Source organism: Notamacropus eugenii, chromosome 6 (assembly GCF_028372415.1).
Source record: "Notamacropus eugenii isolate mMacEug1 chromosome 6, mMacEug1.pri_v2, whole genome shotgun sequence".
NCBI classification, from domain to species: Eukaryota; Metazoa; Chordata; class Mammalia; order Diprotodontia; family Macropodidae; genus Notamacropus; species Notamacropus eugenii.
The window spans coordinates 208,034,002-208,053,895 of record NC_092877.1 but is presented as its reverse complement, the minus strand read 5'-3'; the positions used below and the strand labels follow the sequence as shown (position 1 = coordinate 208,053,895).

The following is a 19,894-nucleotide window of genomic DNA, read 5'->3' as shown; positions in this document are numbered from 1 at the left end:
TTATATTTCAAATGTGAACTGATACATTAAAAAAAAAGCTGTTTCTCCACAAACACCTAAACACCTTACCCCTGCTAAATGTCTCCCCTGGCTACTGTGCAATATCTTGTGTTATTTAACAAAAAGGAGAGACATGCTTACACTTTCTTAAAGAGGTTTCTATAGGTGATGATCTTCAGCTTCTCAAGAATAAGGAAAATACCACAGCGAATAAAGAAGGTTTCATGTTTTGTTAGAGCTTCATTCAGGAGCAGCAGATTTCCTTCACTATGGTGATTAATAGAAAAGATAGACAAGTGTAATTTATTATTCCAGTGAAAATTACCATTTTTTACCTAAGACAAATGCACAAGAATTCATTTTATGCTATTTTAAAAATTAATAGATAGGAGAACATACTATACCTCACAGCTTTGGTTACTTCTGCAAATTGCATAAGATGATATTTTTTCAAAAGCTCAACTGTTGGCATATGACCCTATGAAAAATGTTTACATTTTGTGAAATAAAAATTTTGGTATTTATAAATTGAACAAGCCTTTATAAACTCCTGTCCAGGAAATAATAAAGCAAAACAAAAAAAGTTATTGACCAATTTCTTAAAATTTATTACTCCTAAAGACAGCTGTACAAGGATGTTTTTAATACAGGAAAAATAATTTAATCAAACCTAACAAATACGATCTATTTTTTTTAAAATATCAAAAGTAACTTTAATGGGAAGAAATAAAATACATGAAATAAGAGGTGTTACATTTTCCTTGCGTAGGAAATCAGTCTCGGGTAAGGTTAGCTAAATTACACATTTTGTGAAAATAATAAATGATCACGACAAAGGGGGTCATGGTTTTAAAGGAAGGTAACAGAAGTGTAAAGCTGCTGAGATGTCCCCAAAATATCCATCATATAAATTAGTTCTACCCTCCTCCCAAATCTCTTTTCCTCTATTATTCCAAGGATACTGATAAACTAAGAATATAAAATTAGCAGTCACGGCATCATTTCTTCCACTTCAAAGTCAATAGACCTAGAAAAATAAAGATGCACAACCACTCACCAACAGCATTTTTACTGGCAGCAGATATATCAGAATCATTCTTTTATTTTTCTGACTTGAACGGTGACAGTGCTCAAAGGCAAATGATAGATATTCTTCAGCTGTAGGGAGATAACACCCCCCAAGAATATTTAAATTAAAGGTCATCCTAAACATTTTTCAGTACTTCTTCATCAACATTAGAGTAATATATATTATATTTTATCCCTATTATGCCTAGGACAAAAAATAGTCTCTTTTCCATATACCAAAATGCAGTCTAATTCAATTTCTGTAATCAATGATTTTTCCTAAAGATAGGAAAGATTCAACATGGACTGCCTGAGATGGTCTACTTTCTACAAATGAGAAAAAAAGGTGGGGAAATTATGCCCCACTAACACTGACAACAACTGTCTAAGGTTATTTGGCAAGGCTGCAGCAACATCGTAAGCAGTCTACAAAAAAGGCAACAACACATATACTTGGAAAAAATGAGTATGATAAAAAATGTAGTCTCAGTAGAGACTTCTGAAACGAACATGGTCATGCAGGATAAAAATGGCACAGAGCAGCACCCACTATTCTCTGAAATCATTACTTACAAGCAGACTTAATATGACAGATTTGCAAATATGATGAGCAAATGAACTCAACATAGCTACAAAGTCTAATATGATAAACAGGGTGTCTATTAACATATTCATTCTGGTCTTGGATACCAATGTTAAAAAATGATTCTATTGTATGATTTAATATAATTTATAAATTAAAATTTGAAATAAGTCCTGCTAAAGGCAAAGGTCTACTTTTGGAAGATTTAAATAAAAGACTTGGGAGTGATGGAATGTTTCTGTATTCTTCAAATTACTAAACTACTGAAAATAACATCAGGATTAGGTGATCTCTTTACTTGGTCTTTGATGTCAGACAAACCATGAATGCCGTTTCCTACCAGATACTGGGGGAAATCTGAAGCACAGAACTGAGTGCTGTTACAGCAAACACCTGGGTTGACATTTAGATTCTTAAACCCTGTGCTTTTGAATATCGTAAATATTTTCTCCATGTCTACTAAGTATGAGCCTTTCTGTTGATTTGTCAGGTCTGTACCTTGAAACCAAATTTTTTTCCCTTGGTACAAAACTCTGAAATTATAACTCAATGAAAAATTTTGTTTACTTGACAAAAATTTGTTTTACAACTTAGGAACATATATTTTACTATGTGAGATATACTTATATATTTTAAGATTATCCTTTTAATTTAAATCACATCAATATTAAAGCTATGATGGCTTCAATTATTACTGGGGTAAATTCACTTCTAGAAAATTAGGTATCTTTTTTAAAGTTGAGCACCTGCTCAAAGGAAAAATATTAGTACACTAAATGCTAACTAGAATGAGTTTAAAACAAGTTAATCTACAAATTCAGAGCATTTTTAAAAAAACAACAAAACCTATTCCAGTCATTTTTTCCTAAGTTTCAGCTTGGTTAAAAGATAAACTAATTTGTATAGTCCTGTAGAATGAGATACTACAATTGCTAGTAAAATAAGGAGTTTTTACACTATTACCAAGTATTTGCAGCAGGTTCATTCAACAGATGGCTGGAGTATGATCTAAATGACTTAATAGAAGTGTTATATAGAACTATCCCACTACTGTTAAACAAAAATCCAAAAACAAACAAATAAATAGTGCTGAGAAAACTGATGATGTCAACTAAGGGAGTACAAAATTAGAAAAAACTTAGTAACAATTTTCTCAATGTTGGCTTAATGATTGCTTTGAAATTAAAGACAGCAGAAAACTCTGCATATACATTAATCACTAACAGTAATTAAAAGAAACCACTGGAGAAAAAAGGCACAAAGCTTGCTAACCAAGTATCAATGAATTCAGTGGCTGTGAATTGAACTTTAAAATTCCAATCAACAGACCATGTGACTATAAAATCACTTAACATATCCTTCATATGTCAATTTTATCATCTCAGATAAAAGGATAACCCTAGGTTTGCAAACACAATGTTTTCCAAGCATAAAAGTTATAGTTTATTTTAAGCATATTTACTTCCTCTAAAGCTGAAGAGGTGGAAAACTGAAAGCAAATGTAATCAGTCACAGCCAACTAGCATTTTGCAGTGCTTATTAAATGTCAGAAACCGTGCTAAAGGCTGATGTGAGCTAGCAATAATAGGCTACATATACATATCTATGTGTACTTATATATGTATGTGTGTGTATATATGCACACACACACACACACACACACACGAAGCAGATACATCATGCAATCGAGAGATCAATTAAAGGAACTCTGCTGTTTAACTTACAGGAGTCAAGACTTACTAGGGACATGATAGCTACCTTCATGAAACTGGAGATTAGTCATATTAAAGTGGGATTAAGTTTGTTTTGCACATCTTCAAAACGCAGAATGAAGAATAACTGGATGGTGAAAAATGTATATTACTGCTTGACAGAAGGAAAACTTCCTAACCTGGAGAGCAAGCTGAAGATGGAAAGCGCTGCCTCAGGACAGAGTGGAATGCCCATGACACAAGATTTACATTAGAGGTTAGAAGATCCTTTGTCAGAAATTTCTTGCTCAGGTTCAGGCTGGACTAGGAAAGGTCAAACTTGTCATACTACTCTTAGCTCAATCTCACCCCTGTCTTCTTTATTTCTGTTGATGGAGTCACTCTCCTACTTGTCATTCACAACTTAGGAACAATTTTTTATTCTTCCCTTTCCCCAAACAACATATCCAATGGATGGCCAGGTTCCTATCATTTCTACTTATGGAATCTCTCTTGCATCTGTGCTTTCCTTCTTCCCTACTGCTACCACCCTAGCTCAGGTATTTATTACATCTTCTCTGGATTATTATACAAGTTTCCTGAAAAGCCTGCCTCCAGTCACTCTCTTCTCCACTTCCTTCACATAGATATTATGATCACCTTTTTGATTAACAGATAAGATCACGTCACTCCCCTAGACAAAATCCCAAGTGGCTCATGACTGCTCAGCAGTGCCCGGCTTCCCAATCTTGCCCCACCCTCTCATTTTGCCTTTGCAATCTCCCAGCCCTGAAACAGACTCAGTCCATCTCAACCTGCTGGAAACCTTTCGCTTTCTGCAATGTCCAGCTTAGGTGTCACCACCTTCTCCAAGCCTTTGCCAAAGTCCCTCAAAGGAGTGGTAACTTTTCTCTTTGCCCCTTTTTTATGGCATTTAAAAATGATATTAGAGCTATTTGTATACTTGTCTTATTCTTCCACCAAGAATACAAGCAGGGATTGTGTTGTTTCATCTTTGTATCCAGAGTGTAGCAGAGTATATTACACAAAGTTATCACTCACTGGATATTTGGGAAATTGAATAAGAACTTTAAAATACATATATTTTGTGGTTTTTTCATAAACACATACAAAAAAGAGGAAGGAATGAACAACTTTCAGTCTGTGATATTGGCTGTCAATTCTCTATTGGAGGAGAGAGTGGAGTCTTCTCTTGGCAGTAGCAATGAACTTTCAAATGTTTGATTTTCATTGTTTTTTAAGCAACTTTAGCTCCAACAAAGAACATAATCCAGCACCTGTTAACTGTTGTCCTAATTGGAACTGAAATACAGTAACTGTATTATGTTGTTTTCAATCCCTCTATTAATATCAGTAACTTATTCTATTAGAATACCTTGCTTAAAATCACTGTCAAACATCGCCTTGCGACCAACATAGTACTTGTATGTAACTCTCTGAGCTGTGCTGTAGTCATCTTTCAGATTTGAGCTATCAATTGCTCTAATCAGGGGCTTACAAAGATGAAGCTTGTTGATCTGTAAAGTGGAAATTCAAATTAGCACATAATATACAAAAATTAAATAAGTTAGATAAAATAGTACTACACTATCTCAATAAGAATATTAGAACCATTTTGTAAAACGGAAGTCATAAAACCTTACTTCCACCAACGGGGGTTAAGACAAATGTAATATTTATGAGGTAATCTTCCTAGAAAGAAATGCACTTTATAAATCTATATATCAAATATTAAACTAGAAGCCTACCTTAAAATAAATTTTAAACAGTTGATTGACCAGAAAAAGCATTCCCCACTTCTTAGAATCATCTATACCAGCACGGCTGTTGCAAGAGATTAAGAAAAAAAAGAAGTGAAATTTCAGTAACTAGTTAAAGTGAGAAAAACAAACAATTAAATAAGCTTTTGGCAACCAAGTTGTAAGAGCCAACAAGGGCCTTTCACGTGTCACTACTAAAACGGAGGCAGGAATAAAAAGGCCTTATCTAATATATGAAATTAAAAAGGCTGAGAATCAGGAATTGTAATCCTGATTTACCATCTCTTAGGCCAAGCTGTCCAACCTATTTTATAATGACAGCAATGTTATGCAAAAGCTTAATGGCTAAAAGCAGTTTGGAAAAATAGAGAAGGTTAAGAAATGTCCTATTACATGAACATAAAAAAAAGTTAAGATAGAACACTTTAAATTTTAGTTAAAACTAAGCTACCCATTCCATTGTGCCCTTTACATCCTCTAACTCTACTGTCAACAAATACCCTTCCATCTTCAACTCACTCAAGTTCTGCCTCTTCACTCTAAACAAAACCTTCTTCTCATCTGTGGAGGTCATCTCACATCCCTTGAGACTGTCTCCACTGGAAGTCACTCTTCGTGATTGACAGAGCTATGAGAATTAATGTCCATACTACTCCCTGTTTCTCCACTGACATTTCCAGACTATTCTTCTGCCATTCTCTCTTAATGACCTCTCTTTCAAGTTCCACGTAAGCCATCTGTATGATCTGCTCCCCATATTTTTGTAGGTTGCCTTTATCCTTTACTTTCAAAAAGGAAAACTGTATTTTAAAAACACTTTTATAGAATCACAGGACTTTAGAGTTAGCAGGGACAACAGTAAACCCCTCTCATCTTATAGATAAGAAAACTATTCCAGGGAAATCAGTTGACTTTGCCAAGATCACACAGAGAAGGGAAGGGAAGAGAACAGGTATTTACTAACTACCTACTACATTCCAAGCACTGTTCTAAGCACTTCACAGATACTATTTTAATTGATCCTCACAACAACCTTGTTATGATTACATCCATTTTACAGTTGAAGAAACTGAGGGAAAACCTGCAGATGGTCACTCAGCTAGGAAAAATCTGAGGCTAGATTTGAACTCGGGTCTTCCTGACTTCAGGCTCAGCACTCTAGTGCTGTGGCACTGCCCTAACTAGGACTCAGGTTTCTCAATTCTTGGGATAATGTCATTACTTAATATTGTTATCAAACCCAGATCCTTTTCCTTCCAACATTTTAGTGAGTGTTGGAAAGGAAGTGATATATTCCATTTAAAGTGGGAAAAAATTTAATTGACTTTGTAGATATACATGCTTGCCCCCGAATGTTAAATAACTGAAAAGCCACTGTTTTAGAGTAGGAAAGTCTGCCAATACAAAATAAGAGGCATAGAAATACAAACCATAAACTGTATATTTCTCCCTAATAATGAGCCTTTGTGGGAGGCGACCCGAGGGGCCCGAGAGTGGCGGGCGAGACCAGCGGAGCAGGAGATAAGCCAGGCCGAACCAACGATATCAGCGCAACAGCCTTTGAAATCTTCAGCCTAAAGACGGGACTTCAGTGGGTCACTACTTGAACATCCAGAAGCTGGGATGCCGGAGTGATCAGTAAGTGCTCTCCCCTCCCCCCCGATGACCGTGAGGGAACCATAAAATTCTTCCCCAGATTGATCCTGGATCAGTGGGAGCAGCAGAAAGGGGCGAGTGGTCTCGTAACACCAGAGGCTGGAGAGGTGGCAAAGGGGAATTCTTCCTACCGTGGTGGAGGCTATCTGGAGGGACAGACGACCCAAGGCAGAGAAAAATTCGCACTGAGACCCAAGCAAGCCTCAGCCCGGGAGACGAGCCCCAGGAGGGGCGGGAACACGCATTAGCCTCTAGGCGTGCCCCAGCCCTCCAGGGGAAAAGGGAAGACAATAGGGAAGCTGGGATCACCATCCCCCCCGGACCTTGCCTTTGCCTCAGGCCAGCTGAGGAGATAGCCTGAGACCAGACCACACCTCTCACACACCTATCAAGCTAAACCCAGGGTTGATCTGGGAAACAACAACAACAACAACAAAAAAAGCCTGCTTTTAGCCTAGACAAACATCAACTCAAAAGATCTGTATCTTCTGACTGAAAGAACCAAAAGCTACAACACTCAGCCAACATCATGAATCGGAAAAAGCAGACGAAAAGTGAAAAAACCATAGAATCTTTCTATGGGGATAAGGACCAAAACACAAACACCAAAGAGGTCAGAGCTGAGACTGTACTTCCATCTGAAACCTCAGATGGGACTATGAATTTCTCGCAAGCACAACTAGATTACCTGGAACGTCTGAAGAAGGATATAAAAGAAAAACTGGCCAATGATTTTAAAACCATAAAAAAAGAATTCACTGATGAGAACATCAATCTGAAAAAGAAAATTGAAGAAATGGAAAAGGAAGTTCAAAAATTAACTGGAGAGAATAATTCCCTAAAAGGAAGAGTTAATCAAACGGAAAAGGAAACTCAAAACCTAATAGGGAAAATTGATCAGATGGAAAAGGAAACCCAAAACCTAACTGGGAAAATTGGTCGAATGGAAAAAGAAGTACAAAAATTAAATGGAGAAAATAGCTCCTTAAAGGGAAAAATTGGCCAGATGGAAAAGGAGATGCGAAAGCTAACTGAAGAAAACAATACGATCAAGATTAGAATTGGGCAAGTAGAAACTAATGACTCAATGAGGCAACAAGAGTCAGTCAAACAAAATCTAAAGAATGAAAAGATGGAAGAAAATCTAAAATATTTAATTGGAAAAACAACTGACCTGGAAAATAGATCCAGGAGAGAAAATCTAAGAATTATTGGCCTGCCAGAAACCCATGATGAAGAAAAGAGTCTGGACAATATCTTCCAGGAAATCATCAAGGAAAACTGCCCAGAAGTACTAGACTCAGAGGGCAAAATAGTCATCGAAAGAATCCACCGTTCCCCACCGGAAAGGGATCCCAAACTCAAAACCCCAAGAAATATAGTTGCCAAATTCCAGAGCTATCAAGTGAAGGAGAAAATACTACAAGCAGCCAGAAAGAAACAATTTAAATATCAAGGTCACACAGTCAGGATCACACAGGACCTTGCAGCTTCTACATTAAAAGATCGAAAGAATTGGAACCCAATATTCCGTAAGGCAAAGGAGTTGGGACTCCAACCGAGGATCAACTACCCAGCAAAGTTCAGCATAACATTTCAGGCAAGGAGAAAGTCATTCAACGAAATAAGGGATTTCCAGAGCTTCCTGACCAAAACACCAGAACTCAATAGACAATTTGATCTTCAAATGCAGGTCTCCAGAGAATCATAAAAAGGTAAACAGAGGGGAAAAAACAAAAACAAAAACTTGCAACTCAATTAGGGCAATCTGTTTACCTCCCTGTAAGGGAAGATGCTACCTGTTAATCTTGAGAACTGTGCAGCTATTATGATAAAAGGGATATATGTAGAGGGAACGGGCATAAAGTAAATGATGTCATGGCAAAAATATGATTTAAGTATGAGAAGGGAATGTAATAGGAGGTGTGGAAAGGGGGAAGCAGAAAATGGCAAATTATATCACAGGAAGAAGTACAAAACCATAGTAGAGGGAAGGAGGGGAGGGAGATGAGCATTGTTTGAGAGGTACTCTCATCTGATTTGTTCAAAGGAGGGAACAATAACCTTAAGCAGATAATCCTAACTAGCTCTATAGGTAGTAGGAGGGGAAGGGGGAAGAAAGGGGAGGGTGGCTAAAAGGGAGGAAAGAAGCAATAAGAGTAAAGGGGACTAAAAGGGAGGGGGGCTAAAAGAAGGAGGGGAAGGCTGCAGGAGGAGGGGGAGAAAAGTGAATACTATTGAGGAGGGGAAGGGAGACGGGAGAGTTAAAAGCACAAATGGTGGGAAAGAGGGTGGAGGGAAATACACAGATTGTAATCATAACTGTGAATGTGAATGGGATGAACTCTCCCATAAAACGGAGACGGATAGCAGAATGGATTAAAAGCCATAATCCAACAATATGCTGCTTACAAGAAACACATTTGAAACGGGGGGATACACATAGGATAAAGGTCAAAGGATGGAGCAGAATATATTGTGCTTCAGCTCATGTAAGAAAGGCAGGAGTAGCAATCCTAATCTCAGACAAAGCAAAAGCAGAAATAGATCTAATCAAAAGGGATAAGGATGGAAACTATATCCTACTAAAAGGCACCATAGACAATGAAGCAATATCATTACTAAACATGTATGCTCCAAGTGGTATAGCATCCAGATTCTTAGAGGAGAGGTTGGGGGAGTTGAAGGAAGAAATTGATAGCAAAACTATACTAGTGGGGGACCTCAACCTCCCCCTCTCTGAACTAGATAAATCCAACCTTAAAATAAACAAGAAAGAGGTTAAGGAGGTAAATAAAACTCTGGATAAGGTAGATATGATAGATCTTTGGAGAAAATTAAATGGGAATAGAAAGGAATATACCTTTTTCTCAGCGGTACATGGAACATTTACAAAAATTGACCATGTACTAGGACATAAAAATCTCACAATCCAGTGCAGAAAGGTAGAGATAATCAATGCATCCTTTTCAGATCATAATGCATTAAAAATTACATGTAATAAAAGGCCATGGAAAGAGAAACCAAAAATCAATTGGAAACTAAATAATCTAATTCTAAAGAAGGATTGGGTTAAAGAAGAAATCATAGAAACAATCAACAACTTCATTCAAGAGAATGACAATAGTGAGACAACGTACCAAAACTTATGGGACACTGCAAAAGCAGTTATTAGGGGAAGTTTTATATCTCTGAATGCTTACATAAATAAAATAGAGAAAGAGGAGATCAATGACTTAGGCTTGCAGTTGAAAAAGCTAGAAAAAGAACAAATTGAAAATCCCCAAGTAAATACCAAATTAGAAATACTGAAAACCAAAGGAGAGATTAATAAAATTGAAATAAAGAAAACTATTGAATTAATAAATAAAACCAATAGTTGGTTTTATGAAAAAACTAATAAAATTGATAAACCTTTGGTTAATCTGATCAAAAAAAAGAAAGAAGAAAACCAAATTACTAACATTAAAAATGAAAGGGGTGAACTCACCTCCAATGAGGAGGAAATTAAAACAATAATTAGAAACTACTTTGCCCAACTTTATGCCCACAAATTCGATAATCTAAACGAGATGGATGAATATTTTAAAAAATACAAATTGCCCAGATTAACAGAAGAGGAAGTTGAATACTTAAACAACCCCATCTCAGAAAAAGAAATTGAACAAGCCATCAATGAACTCCCTAGGAAAAAATCTCCAGGGCCAGATGGATTCACAAGTGAATTCTATAATGAGCCTTTGTTTGGTGCCTTTGAGAGCACAAGTTAATATGCAGGAGAGTACATACATAGCCATGCTTGAGTAGGCTTTACCTACCAGAAGGAGATAGGAAAGATATCAAAATTTCAACTGAAGGAGAGTATGTCACCCTTGAATCTAGAAAGCATAACCAATAAGGGAGACTTTTGGGAAGATACAGTTTCTCTTGTTCAAATATTTCAGTCACGTCTGACTCTTTTAACCTCACTGGGGTTTTCTTGGCAAAGATACTGGAGTGGTTTGCCATTTCCTTCTCCAGCTTATTTTACAAGTGAGGAAACTGAGGCAAACAGGGGTAAGTGACTTCCCCAGGGTCACACAGCTAGTAAAGGACTGAGGCTGGATCCTACTCAGGTCTTCCTGACTCCAGGTCTGGTGTTCTCTCCACCAAGCCACTTAGTTTTCCTTGGATGTAAATTACTCTGTAGGGATAAGATCGTCTCAATTTTACCATTTCTCTTAATTAGCACTACAATCTTCCCAATCTCCAATGTAGGCAAAACCCTCAAGTTATCTCTGCATCTTCCCACTACTTTGCATTCACAAATGAAGAAATTTTTTAAACCACTTACTAAATTTGTCTTTCAAAAGATAATAAAAAGTCCTTCACAAGAGCACTGCTTTACAGATCCTGGAAAGCTCCTTAAAAAGCAAATCCATGTCATGGTTCTTATCTCTTGTTCAGAGACCCATTGCCAACTAAGTTTCTGAAATAGGCGAATCCCAGAGGAGTCTCTGTCTACATAGAAGACAAGCTTCTTACCCAAACAAATTTGGGCTAGCTATGGACTTAACCCCAACAATAACAATGGAGTTAATTTTCTTCCTTCATTTAACAATGATTTTAACCTCATTCTCACTTTCTCACCTTTTCCCAAGCCCACTTCTCAACTTTTTCATTTGCAAACTAAAATCACGAGCCAAAAGTCCAAGAGACTTACTGATGCAGTTCTAACTTTTCTATGAACAACTTCCCATGCAGGAGATGTTCTTCTACTCCCTGTCTCCTGAAAAGTAACTTTATATAGTAAGAATGTTTGTGGGATGAAGTAGCACAAATGAGCTGTGTCTGAGACTCTATAGCTCTATGGTTCTGCAATTATATCAAAAATACTAAAAGTAACATAACATAACTAAAAGTTATGTCCTACTCTGTGCTAGGGACATTAGAGAATCTAAAAACAACATAACCCTTCCTGCTGAGGTCAGAACTCAGGAGAATGTCCATCTTCAACTCCCATCACTGTTTAGTCATTTTCAGTCAAGTCAATCTCTTCATGACCTGATTTGGGGTTTTCTTGGCAAAGATTTAATTTATTTAACTTTTAACATTCATTTTCACAAAATTTTGGGTTCCAAATTTCTCCCCATTTGTCCCCTCCTCCCACCCCAAAACACCAAGCATTCTAATTGCCCCTATCACCAATCTGCCCTCTCTTCTATCATCCCTCCCTTCCCTTGTCCCCATCTTCTCTTTTGTCCTGTAGGGCCAGATAACTTTCTATACCCCTTTAGTTGTATTTCTTATTTCCTAGTAGCGAGAACAGTACTCGACAGTTGATCCTAAAACTTTGAATTCCAACTTCTCTTCATCCCTCCCTCCCAACCCATTCCTTTTGGAAGGCAAGCAATTCAATATAGGCCATATCTGTGTAGTTTTGCAAATGACTTCCATAATAGTCATGTTGTGTAAGATTAACTATATTTCCCTCCATCCTATCCTGCCCCCCATTGCTTCTATTCTCTCTTTTGATCCTGTCCCTCCCCAAGAGTGTTGACTTCTAATTGCTCCCTCCTCCCATTGCCCTCCCTTCCATCATCCCCCCCCACCCTGCTTATCCCCTTCTCCCCCACTTTCCTGTATTATAAGATAGGTTTTCATACCAAAATGAGTGTGCATTTTATTCCTTCCTTTAGTCGAATGTGATGAGAGTAAACCATGTTTTTATCTCACCTCCCTTCTTTTTCCCTCCACTAAAAAGTCTTTTGCTTGCCTCTTTTATGAGAGATAATTTGCCCCATTCCATTTCTCCCTTTCTCCTCCCAATATATTTCTCTCTCATCACTTAATTTCATTTTTTTAAGATATGATCCCATCCTATTCAATTCACTCTGTGTTCTCTGTGTGTGTGTGTGTGTATGTGTGTGTGTGTAATCCCAACAACTACCCAGATACTGAAAAGTTTCAAGAGTTACAAATATTGTCTTCCCATGTACGAATGTAAACAGTTCAACTTTAGTAAGTCCCTTATGACTTCTCTTTGCTTTTTACCTTTTCATACTTCTCTTCACTCTTGTGTTTGAAAGTCAAATTTTCTTTTCAGCTCTGGTCTTTTCATCAAGAATGCTTGAAAGTCCCCAATTTCGTTGAAAGACCATTTTTTCCCCTGAAGTATTATACTCAGTTTTGCTGGGTAGGTGATTCTTGGTTTTAGTCCTAGTTCCTTTGACTTCTGGAATATCATATTCCACACCCTTCGATCTCTTAATGTAGAAGCTGCTAGATCTTGTGTTATCCTGATTGTATTTCCCCAATACTTGAATTGTTTCTTTCTAGCTGCTTGCAATATTTTCTCCTTGACCAGGGAACTTTGGAATTTGGCCACAATGTTCCTAGGAGTTTCTCTTTTTGGATCTCTTTCAGGAGGTGATCTGTGGATTCCTTGAATGCTTATTTTGCCCTCTGGTTCTAGAATCTCAGGGCAGTTTTCCTTGATAATTTCATGAAAGATGATGTCTAGGCTCTTTTTTTGATCATGGCTTTCAGGTAATCCCATAATTTTTAAATTGTCTCTCCTGGATCTATTTTCCAGGTCAGTTGTTTTTCCAATGAGATATTTCACATTCTCTTCCAGTTTTTCATTCTTTTGGTTTTGTTTTGTGATTTCTTGGTTTCTCACAAAGTCATTAGCCTCCATCTGTTCCATTCTGATTTTTAAAGATCTATTTTCTTCAGTGAGCTTTTGAACCTCCTTTTCCATTTGGCTAATTCTGCTTTTTAAAGCATTCTTCTCCTCATTGGCTTTTTGACCCTCTTTTGCCAATTGAGTTAGCCTATTTTTCAAGGTGTTACTTTCTTCAGCAATTTTTTGGGTCTCCTTTAGCAAGGTGTTAACCTGCTTCTCATACTTTTCTTTAATCTCTCTCATTTCTCTTCCCAGTTTTTCCTCCACCTCTCTTACTTGATTTTCAAAATCCTTTTTGAGCTCTTCCATGGCCTGAGCCCATGGTATAGTTATTTTGGATGTTTGGGATACAGAAGCCTTGACTTCTGTGTCTTTTCCTGATGGTAAGCCTTGTTCTTTCTCATCAGAAAGGAAAGGAGGAATTATCTGTTCACCAAGAAAGTAACCTTCTATAGTCTTATTTTTTTTTCCTTTTCTGGGCATTTTCCCAGCCAGTGACTTGATTTCTGAGTTTTCTTTCCACACCCACCTCGCCTCCACCCAGCCAGCGCTTGGGGTCTGAGATTCAAATGCTGCTTCCCAGCCTCAAGGCTTTGGGCGCGGGCAGGGCTGCTGTTCAGTGTGAGATTAAGTTCAGGTGCTCAGGTGGGAGCAAGGCTGCCACACAGGGCTTAGTTCCCTCAGGGGGTTTATGCAGAGACCTTCAACAATGGATCAGGGCTCCTGCCTGCTTGGGGAGCCCTGGTCTGCTGCCGCCTCCACTGATGCCTCCCAAGGGGGCCTGAGTTATGGAGACACCACACTCCCCTCTCGACCAGCCAAAGAGACCCTCTCACCGACCCCTGTCACCTGTGGGTGGAGGGACCTGCATGGCCGCTGGAGATTCCCATCTCTGAAGCCTGCTGGGATCTGCTCCTCTCGGTGCCACGCAGCCAACGCAGGGCTGGGCTTTGCTCAGGGTCCAGTTAGGGACGGACCCTTTGTGTCAGGTTTTCAGGGCTCTCTGGAACAGAAATCTCGTCTGCTCCATTGTTCTGTGGCTTCTGCTGCTCCAGAATTCGTTGGGAGTTCTTCTTTCCAGATATTTTATGGGCTGTGGGTTCGGAGCTAGCATATGTGTGTCTTTCTACTCTGCCATCTTGGCTCCTCCCCCCTTGGCAAAGATTTTTGAATGGTTTGCCATTTTCTTCTCCAATTCATTTTACAGTTGAGAAAACGGAGGCAAAAAGGATTAAGTGACTTGCCCAGAGTCACACAGCTATAAGTATCTGAGGTCCGATTTGAACTTAGGAAGATAAGTCTTTCTAACTCCAGGTCCAACACTCTACCCACTGTGTCACTTAGCTGACCATTACCTGACTTTTCTTCCCATTCCTTCACTAACTCACTTGCCCACCCAAAGTATGAGCATCACTACAGAGAGATTCAGGCTCAGCTTCCTATATATCCCTGTCATATTAAGAACATTTCTTTTAATTTGCAAATTCAGACAAACAGTTCATCAAGTCTGTCATGACCAGCTCCTATATACCATTTTTATTCATGCACTCATAACTATCTGTAAACCTAATCTACAAAATGTGCTGTCTGCACATTATGAAAGTAAGCTAAAGAATAGTTGGTACAACCTAGGGACCACTAAGGTGTGGTCCCTTCAGAAAACATCCCCCAACTTCCTCCTTGGGGGATTTGAAAGAATATGGAATTGGTAGCGATGACATCCCCCAAATGCAGCAAATCAGAAAAAAATCCAGTGGAGTGGTATATATCACTTCTGTGCAATAACAGATTCTTAAGATGAGAAGAGTCCTGTTTCAGCAATTCACTGCATTAGAAGAAGCTTCCCTGAAGGATCTTTAATCATCATATGCCAAGAGGGGAAACTTGCAGATTTCTTATGTCTAAAGTAGCTAAGAAGAGCCATGAAGGTATGACCCACGAGCAGGCAAAGGATCCGGTGATCATATAGAACTGGCCTCTACAAGAGCTATGGTGAGAAAACCATACAGGAATCCTAAGAGACGGTGGAAATCAGTCTACAGGGGGGCAACCATTGGGCAAAGGGCAGTAGCCAGGCAAAGAGAGTAGGTTCTAGTACGGAAAGCTCTGTAAGCCAAAGACTGCAACGTTGGTAATCTTAGAAATAAGAAAGAGCAAAGTAATGAGTGAGTGTTAGCAGTGATGTTTGTTAGGAATAAAGGTTTACTTTATGTGGTGACCAGCACACTCTAAAATGGGAAAAGTGTTGGGCTTTTGGGCAGGATGGACTGTCTTGAGGGCTCAAAATGACCTTGACCAAAAGGTAACCATGACTTTTCATGCCCCTTTGACACAAAAGCACACACTTTAGCTGACTTCATGTACTTCAGTTTACTCTCATGGTAATTTATAGTATTGTATGCAGTCATCAGCCATGATACCAGAATGCTATGATGAAGCATGCTATCCACCTTTCTAACAGAGAAACAATGGACTCAAGGTGTAGAATGAGACACATATATGGCCAATATGGGAATTTTTTTATTAAAGGGGTAAAAAAATTTTTTTTTTAATTATGGAAAGGGTAATAAAAGGGAAAGGGTCTATAATGATGGAAAAGGGGAAGAGGGAATGAGATAGGAGAGGAGGGAAGGGAGAGAGTGGAGGAGAAGGAAGAGGGAAAGACTAACAAAGCATTTTCTAAAATGCAAAGAGAACTGAAGGCTAAAAGGAAATGAGACAAGCAAGACAGTTTTTGAAAATTACAAGTTTGGTTAATTATATACTTAAAAGGAAAAGCAAGCTGTCCCTGATAGTCACAGTTTAATGGGCAATACTTTATATTCTAGTCTGCATATCCAGCTGTGTTGTAGTGTTTCTAGAATTTCTAGTGCTTTAAAATAGAATTTAATCTATTTTACCTGCTAATCTATAATTTTTCTTTGAAAATTTTGGGGATATGCACAGCAATTAGAGTGATTAAAGCAAATGAAAAAAATTGTGCTGATTAACAGCCAACCCACTGGCTATTTTTCAGCACCACACAATAACAAGATTAAATAACTCATGAATGACAGCTATTACAAAGAATCCTTAGTGATTACATCTTACTAAATAGTAAATTCCTGAGGGCATTTTGTCCTACTCATCTTGTATGCCTCTTCAATCTCAGCACAGTAATCTACACATGCTAGGCACTCAACAAAGATTTGGAGAACTGAATTAAATATAAACCCAACTCTTTACTTACGTATCACTGGCACAGACTCTAAAACAGCTCATCAGTAATTCAGCTGCTTTTTCCAACATATCCCCAACTTTACTTCTTCCTTTCTTCACCAACTGTTGGTCAGCCTAACAGAAAACAAAGTGTTTTGGGTTTTTCTTGGATTACATTATAAATTCAACAAATCTTCAGAATAACTTTAAAGTATAAAATATCTAGCTTTAAGGCTAAAATATAAATTCATAATTGTAGAATAAACTCTGAGAAGTTAGATGATCTATGCTACCATATTTAAAGCATTTAAAAACAATTTTTTTTTAAAAACTACATAAGACTCAATAGTATCCTGACTCCCCTAAGTAACATATTCCAATTTAACCAGTTTTACCTTCATAATAAATGATTTGAGTGGAAGCATGGTGCAGTGAATAGAGAGCTAGCACTGAAGCCAGATCAAATCAAACCTGGGGCAAGTCAGATACATAACCTCTTAAAATGAATTTTGGGCAATCAGCTGCAGAAAAGTTGCTGACCTACATTCATGGAAGGAGTTTCCACACCACAGAGTTCTTCACATTGATGAAATCACAGGTCCAAACAGGAAAATAAATTATTCAAAATTCAACTAAGGAATTATTTAAGTTATTCCTCCTATCAATCAGTCAGTGAACAAGAATTTATTTATCATTTACTACGTACCAGGCACTCTGCTAAGTGATGGGAATACCAAGAAAAGAATTTAATATGCCTGTGCTGCATTTATAGTTTCATCTTCAGTAAAGACAAAGGATGACTGAGTCAATACTATGGAATAACAGATTTTCATATGTTTAAAGGTCATAAATTGGGAAGTAAAAGGAAAGAGTCCTTGCTTCTTTCCTTTCATATCCTCTGACTATCCTGTCACATGCCCAGCCACCACAGAAGACACATCTGTATAACCTAGCACTAGTCAATGCCTCGCTACACCCATAATAGAGAAGACTTTAGCTGTCCCTTGAATCTATACCCTCCTATGGTATAGTTGCTTGAAAGAGGGCTTATCTCTTGCAACGAAAGAAAAACAAGAGTGTTGTCTCCTAAAGAAGCATTGGCAGAATAATCCCTCTAAAATGAATGAAGCCCCTTTGGTAACTACATGACAAGAATCATACATCTGTGGCTAGCTACACACACAACTATTCAACCTATCCACACAAATATCCTCTCAGAATCCCAGCACTTATTTTTATATATTTAACAAGTCATAAAGTGCATATTAGTCAAAGATTTTCTTCTCCATGCCAAATAATCCTAATTCTTGAAATTTTGGGAAAAATGACAATGAAATTATGCAGGAGCTAATAGTAGATTTTAAGCACTGAGCTGACAGTTTACTAAGCAATCATGACATTCTATATTTTACGGCTACTTACATTATTAGCAAAAACTCGAAGGTCAAGTGCTACAGCATACATAATAGGCAAAGCCCTAGAGAAATAACAATTAAAACTTTTAAGTTTTTACACAAAGTTTTAAGTTTTATATAAAGCAATTTTCTGTTAAGTAATTTTCTCCTAAAACTTTCCAGGTGGTCTACCTGTACTCTACCAAACTATTAACCTTATGTTCCTTAAACATATATGATTTAAGCATGTTCTCTTCTGCTCAAAAATTTTCTACAGTGGTCCATCAAGAAAAGTTAAAACTACTGGCCATCAAGGTCCTCCACAACTGATACCACCCTACTTTTCTAATATTACTCTCACTTACTTTATGCTTTAGCCAAATTGAACTTAACCTCTATCTCCCAACATTCCCTGTGTATCCTCTAGGCTGGAGCTTCTTAAACTTTATGGCATTGTAAATGGATCCCACAGACAGTATGGTGAAGCCTATGGACCCCTTCTCAAAATAATGTTTCTATATACCTAAAATAAACGACACAGAATTACACAGAAAATCAATCACATAGAAATACAGCTAACAAAATGCTGGGGTTTCTTTTTAAAGTTCACAATCTCTAGGTTAAGAACCCCTGCTCTAGCCTTTTGTTTACAACATTCCTTATGCCTAAAATATCTTCCATCTTTCATCTGCTTAATTCCTACCTGTCCTTTAAGGTCAACTTGAATGCCATGTCATGTGTGAATGTCAGTCATGTGCTTCCCCTACCCATCCAATCACCATGATAATTAATAATGTTATCTACTACTTTAAAGTTTGTGAAGGGCTTTACTTACATGATCTCATCTGGCACACTGCATCTCCTTAATGTGTTGATTTAATATTTCATTTGTGTGTGCGTGTGTGCCTGTTTTATCCCCACTACTAGACTATGGCTCTATGAGAGGCAGGGATCACAGGTTATCTGAACTTTGCATATTCTCTAATGCTCAGCAAACTGTTCTGACCAGAGCAGAGATTTACTAAATGTCACATACTACATCCCTAAAAGTAAGTCTTTTCATCTACACAAAGTCTAAAATCAAAATTGGGAGTCAAACGTGCTTATCTACAAAAAAAAGATGAGCAAAAGTATTCTCTTCTTTGCAAAGACAAGGAAATACAAGTGTTGAACAACACTGCATTCTGTCAGAAGTTACTGTACTGGTTAATGTTGAGAAACTGCTTTATTTTTCTCTTTCTCATTTTTTGCTACAAAAATATACATGAGGGGCATAAAAATGAAGGTAGGTAAAACAAAAGAGATTATAAAGAATTTTATATGTTGTCAAGAAACAAAACAGTTCAAAAATTTAAAAGGAGAAAAAAATAAACTGGGAGGGGGGGAACAGTTGAAATAAAAGGCTATTTACTAATAATATAAGCCCCAAATTTTACATGGTAGTCTTGATGGCATGCCAATGAGAAATCCACCAAGAAAATAGACATTTACAGCTTAGAGAAGCATAAGATCCAAAAAATATTTGCCACTTAAAAGTTAACTGTTTTAGCATAGTACTTACCAGTTTTCTTCTTTGTGGGCTTGAAATGCTCGCAGGAAAGATGTGTTTTATTAAGGAAGATATGACATATTCTAGAACTCAAAATATACCACATTTATAGGTAGTTTAAGAAACAGTCATTCATCTTTACCATTTTCCAATTATGTTACTAATACCTTCACAATTCATTTTCATAAACTAATATTACAAGTTACTGAATTTCAACAGGTGTGAATAGTCTAAAATAATTTTTCTTCCCAATTACTGCCCCAAAGTTCAGGATTATGCTGCTATAACAACACTGAAAATCATGTAG

The 19,894-nt window shown here is 37.5% G+C and overlaps 1 protein-coding gene across 9 annotated transcripts in view; it reads right to left on the bottom strand.

The window, feature by feature from the left end:
- Positions 1-19,894, bottom strand: part of PCID2 (PCI domain containing 2) — a 57,496-nt gene that overhangs the window by 1,976 nt on the left and 35,626 nt on the right. For 6 of the 9 annotated variants that reach the window (XM_072621906.1, XM_072621909.1, XM_072621904.1 and 3 more), the window contains 8 exons: positions 19,600-19,641; positions 18,067-18,121; positions 16,676-16,779; positions 5,112-5,187; positions 4,739-4,880; positions 1,058-1,158; positions 405-478; positions 142-267 (listed from right to left, as the gene is read on the bottom strand). In XM_072621906.1, coding sequence (XP_072478007.1) covers positions 142-267; positions 405-478; positions 1,058-1,158; positions 4,739-4,880; positions 5,112-5,187; positions 16,676-16,779; positions 18,067-18,121; positions 19,600-19,641 — 720 coding nt within the window. Of the gene's footprint in view, positions 1-141; positions 268-404; positions 479-1,057; positions 1,159-4,738; positions 4,881-5,111; positions 5,188-16,675; positions 16,780-18,066; positions 18,122-19,599; positions 19,671-19,894 lie in introns of all 9 variants that reach the window. The other 3 variants (XM_072621911.1, XM_072621905.1, XM_072621913.1) reach the window with 2 other exon arrangements.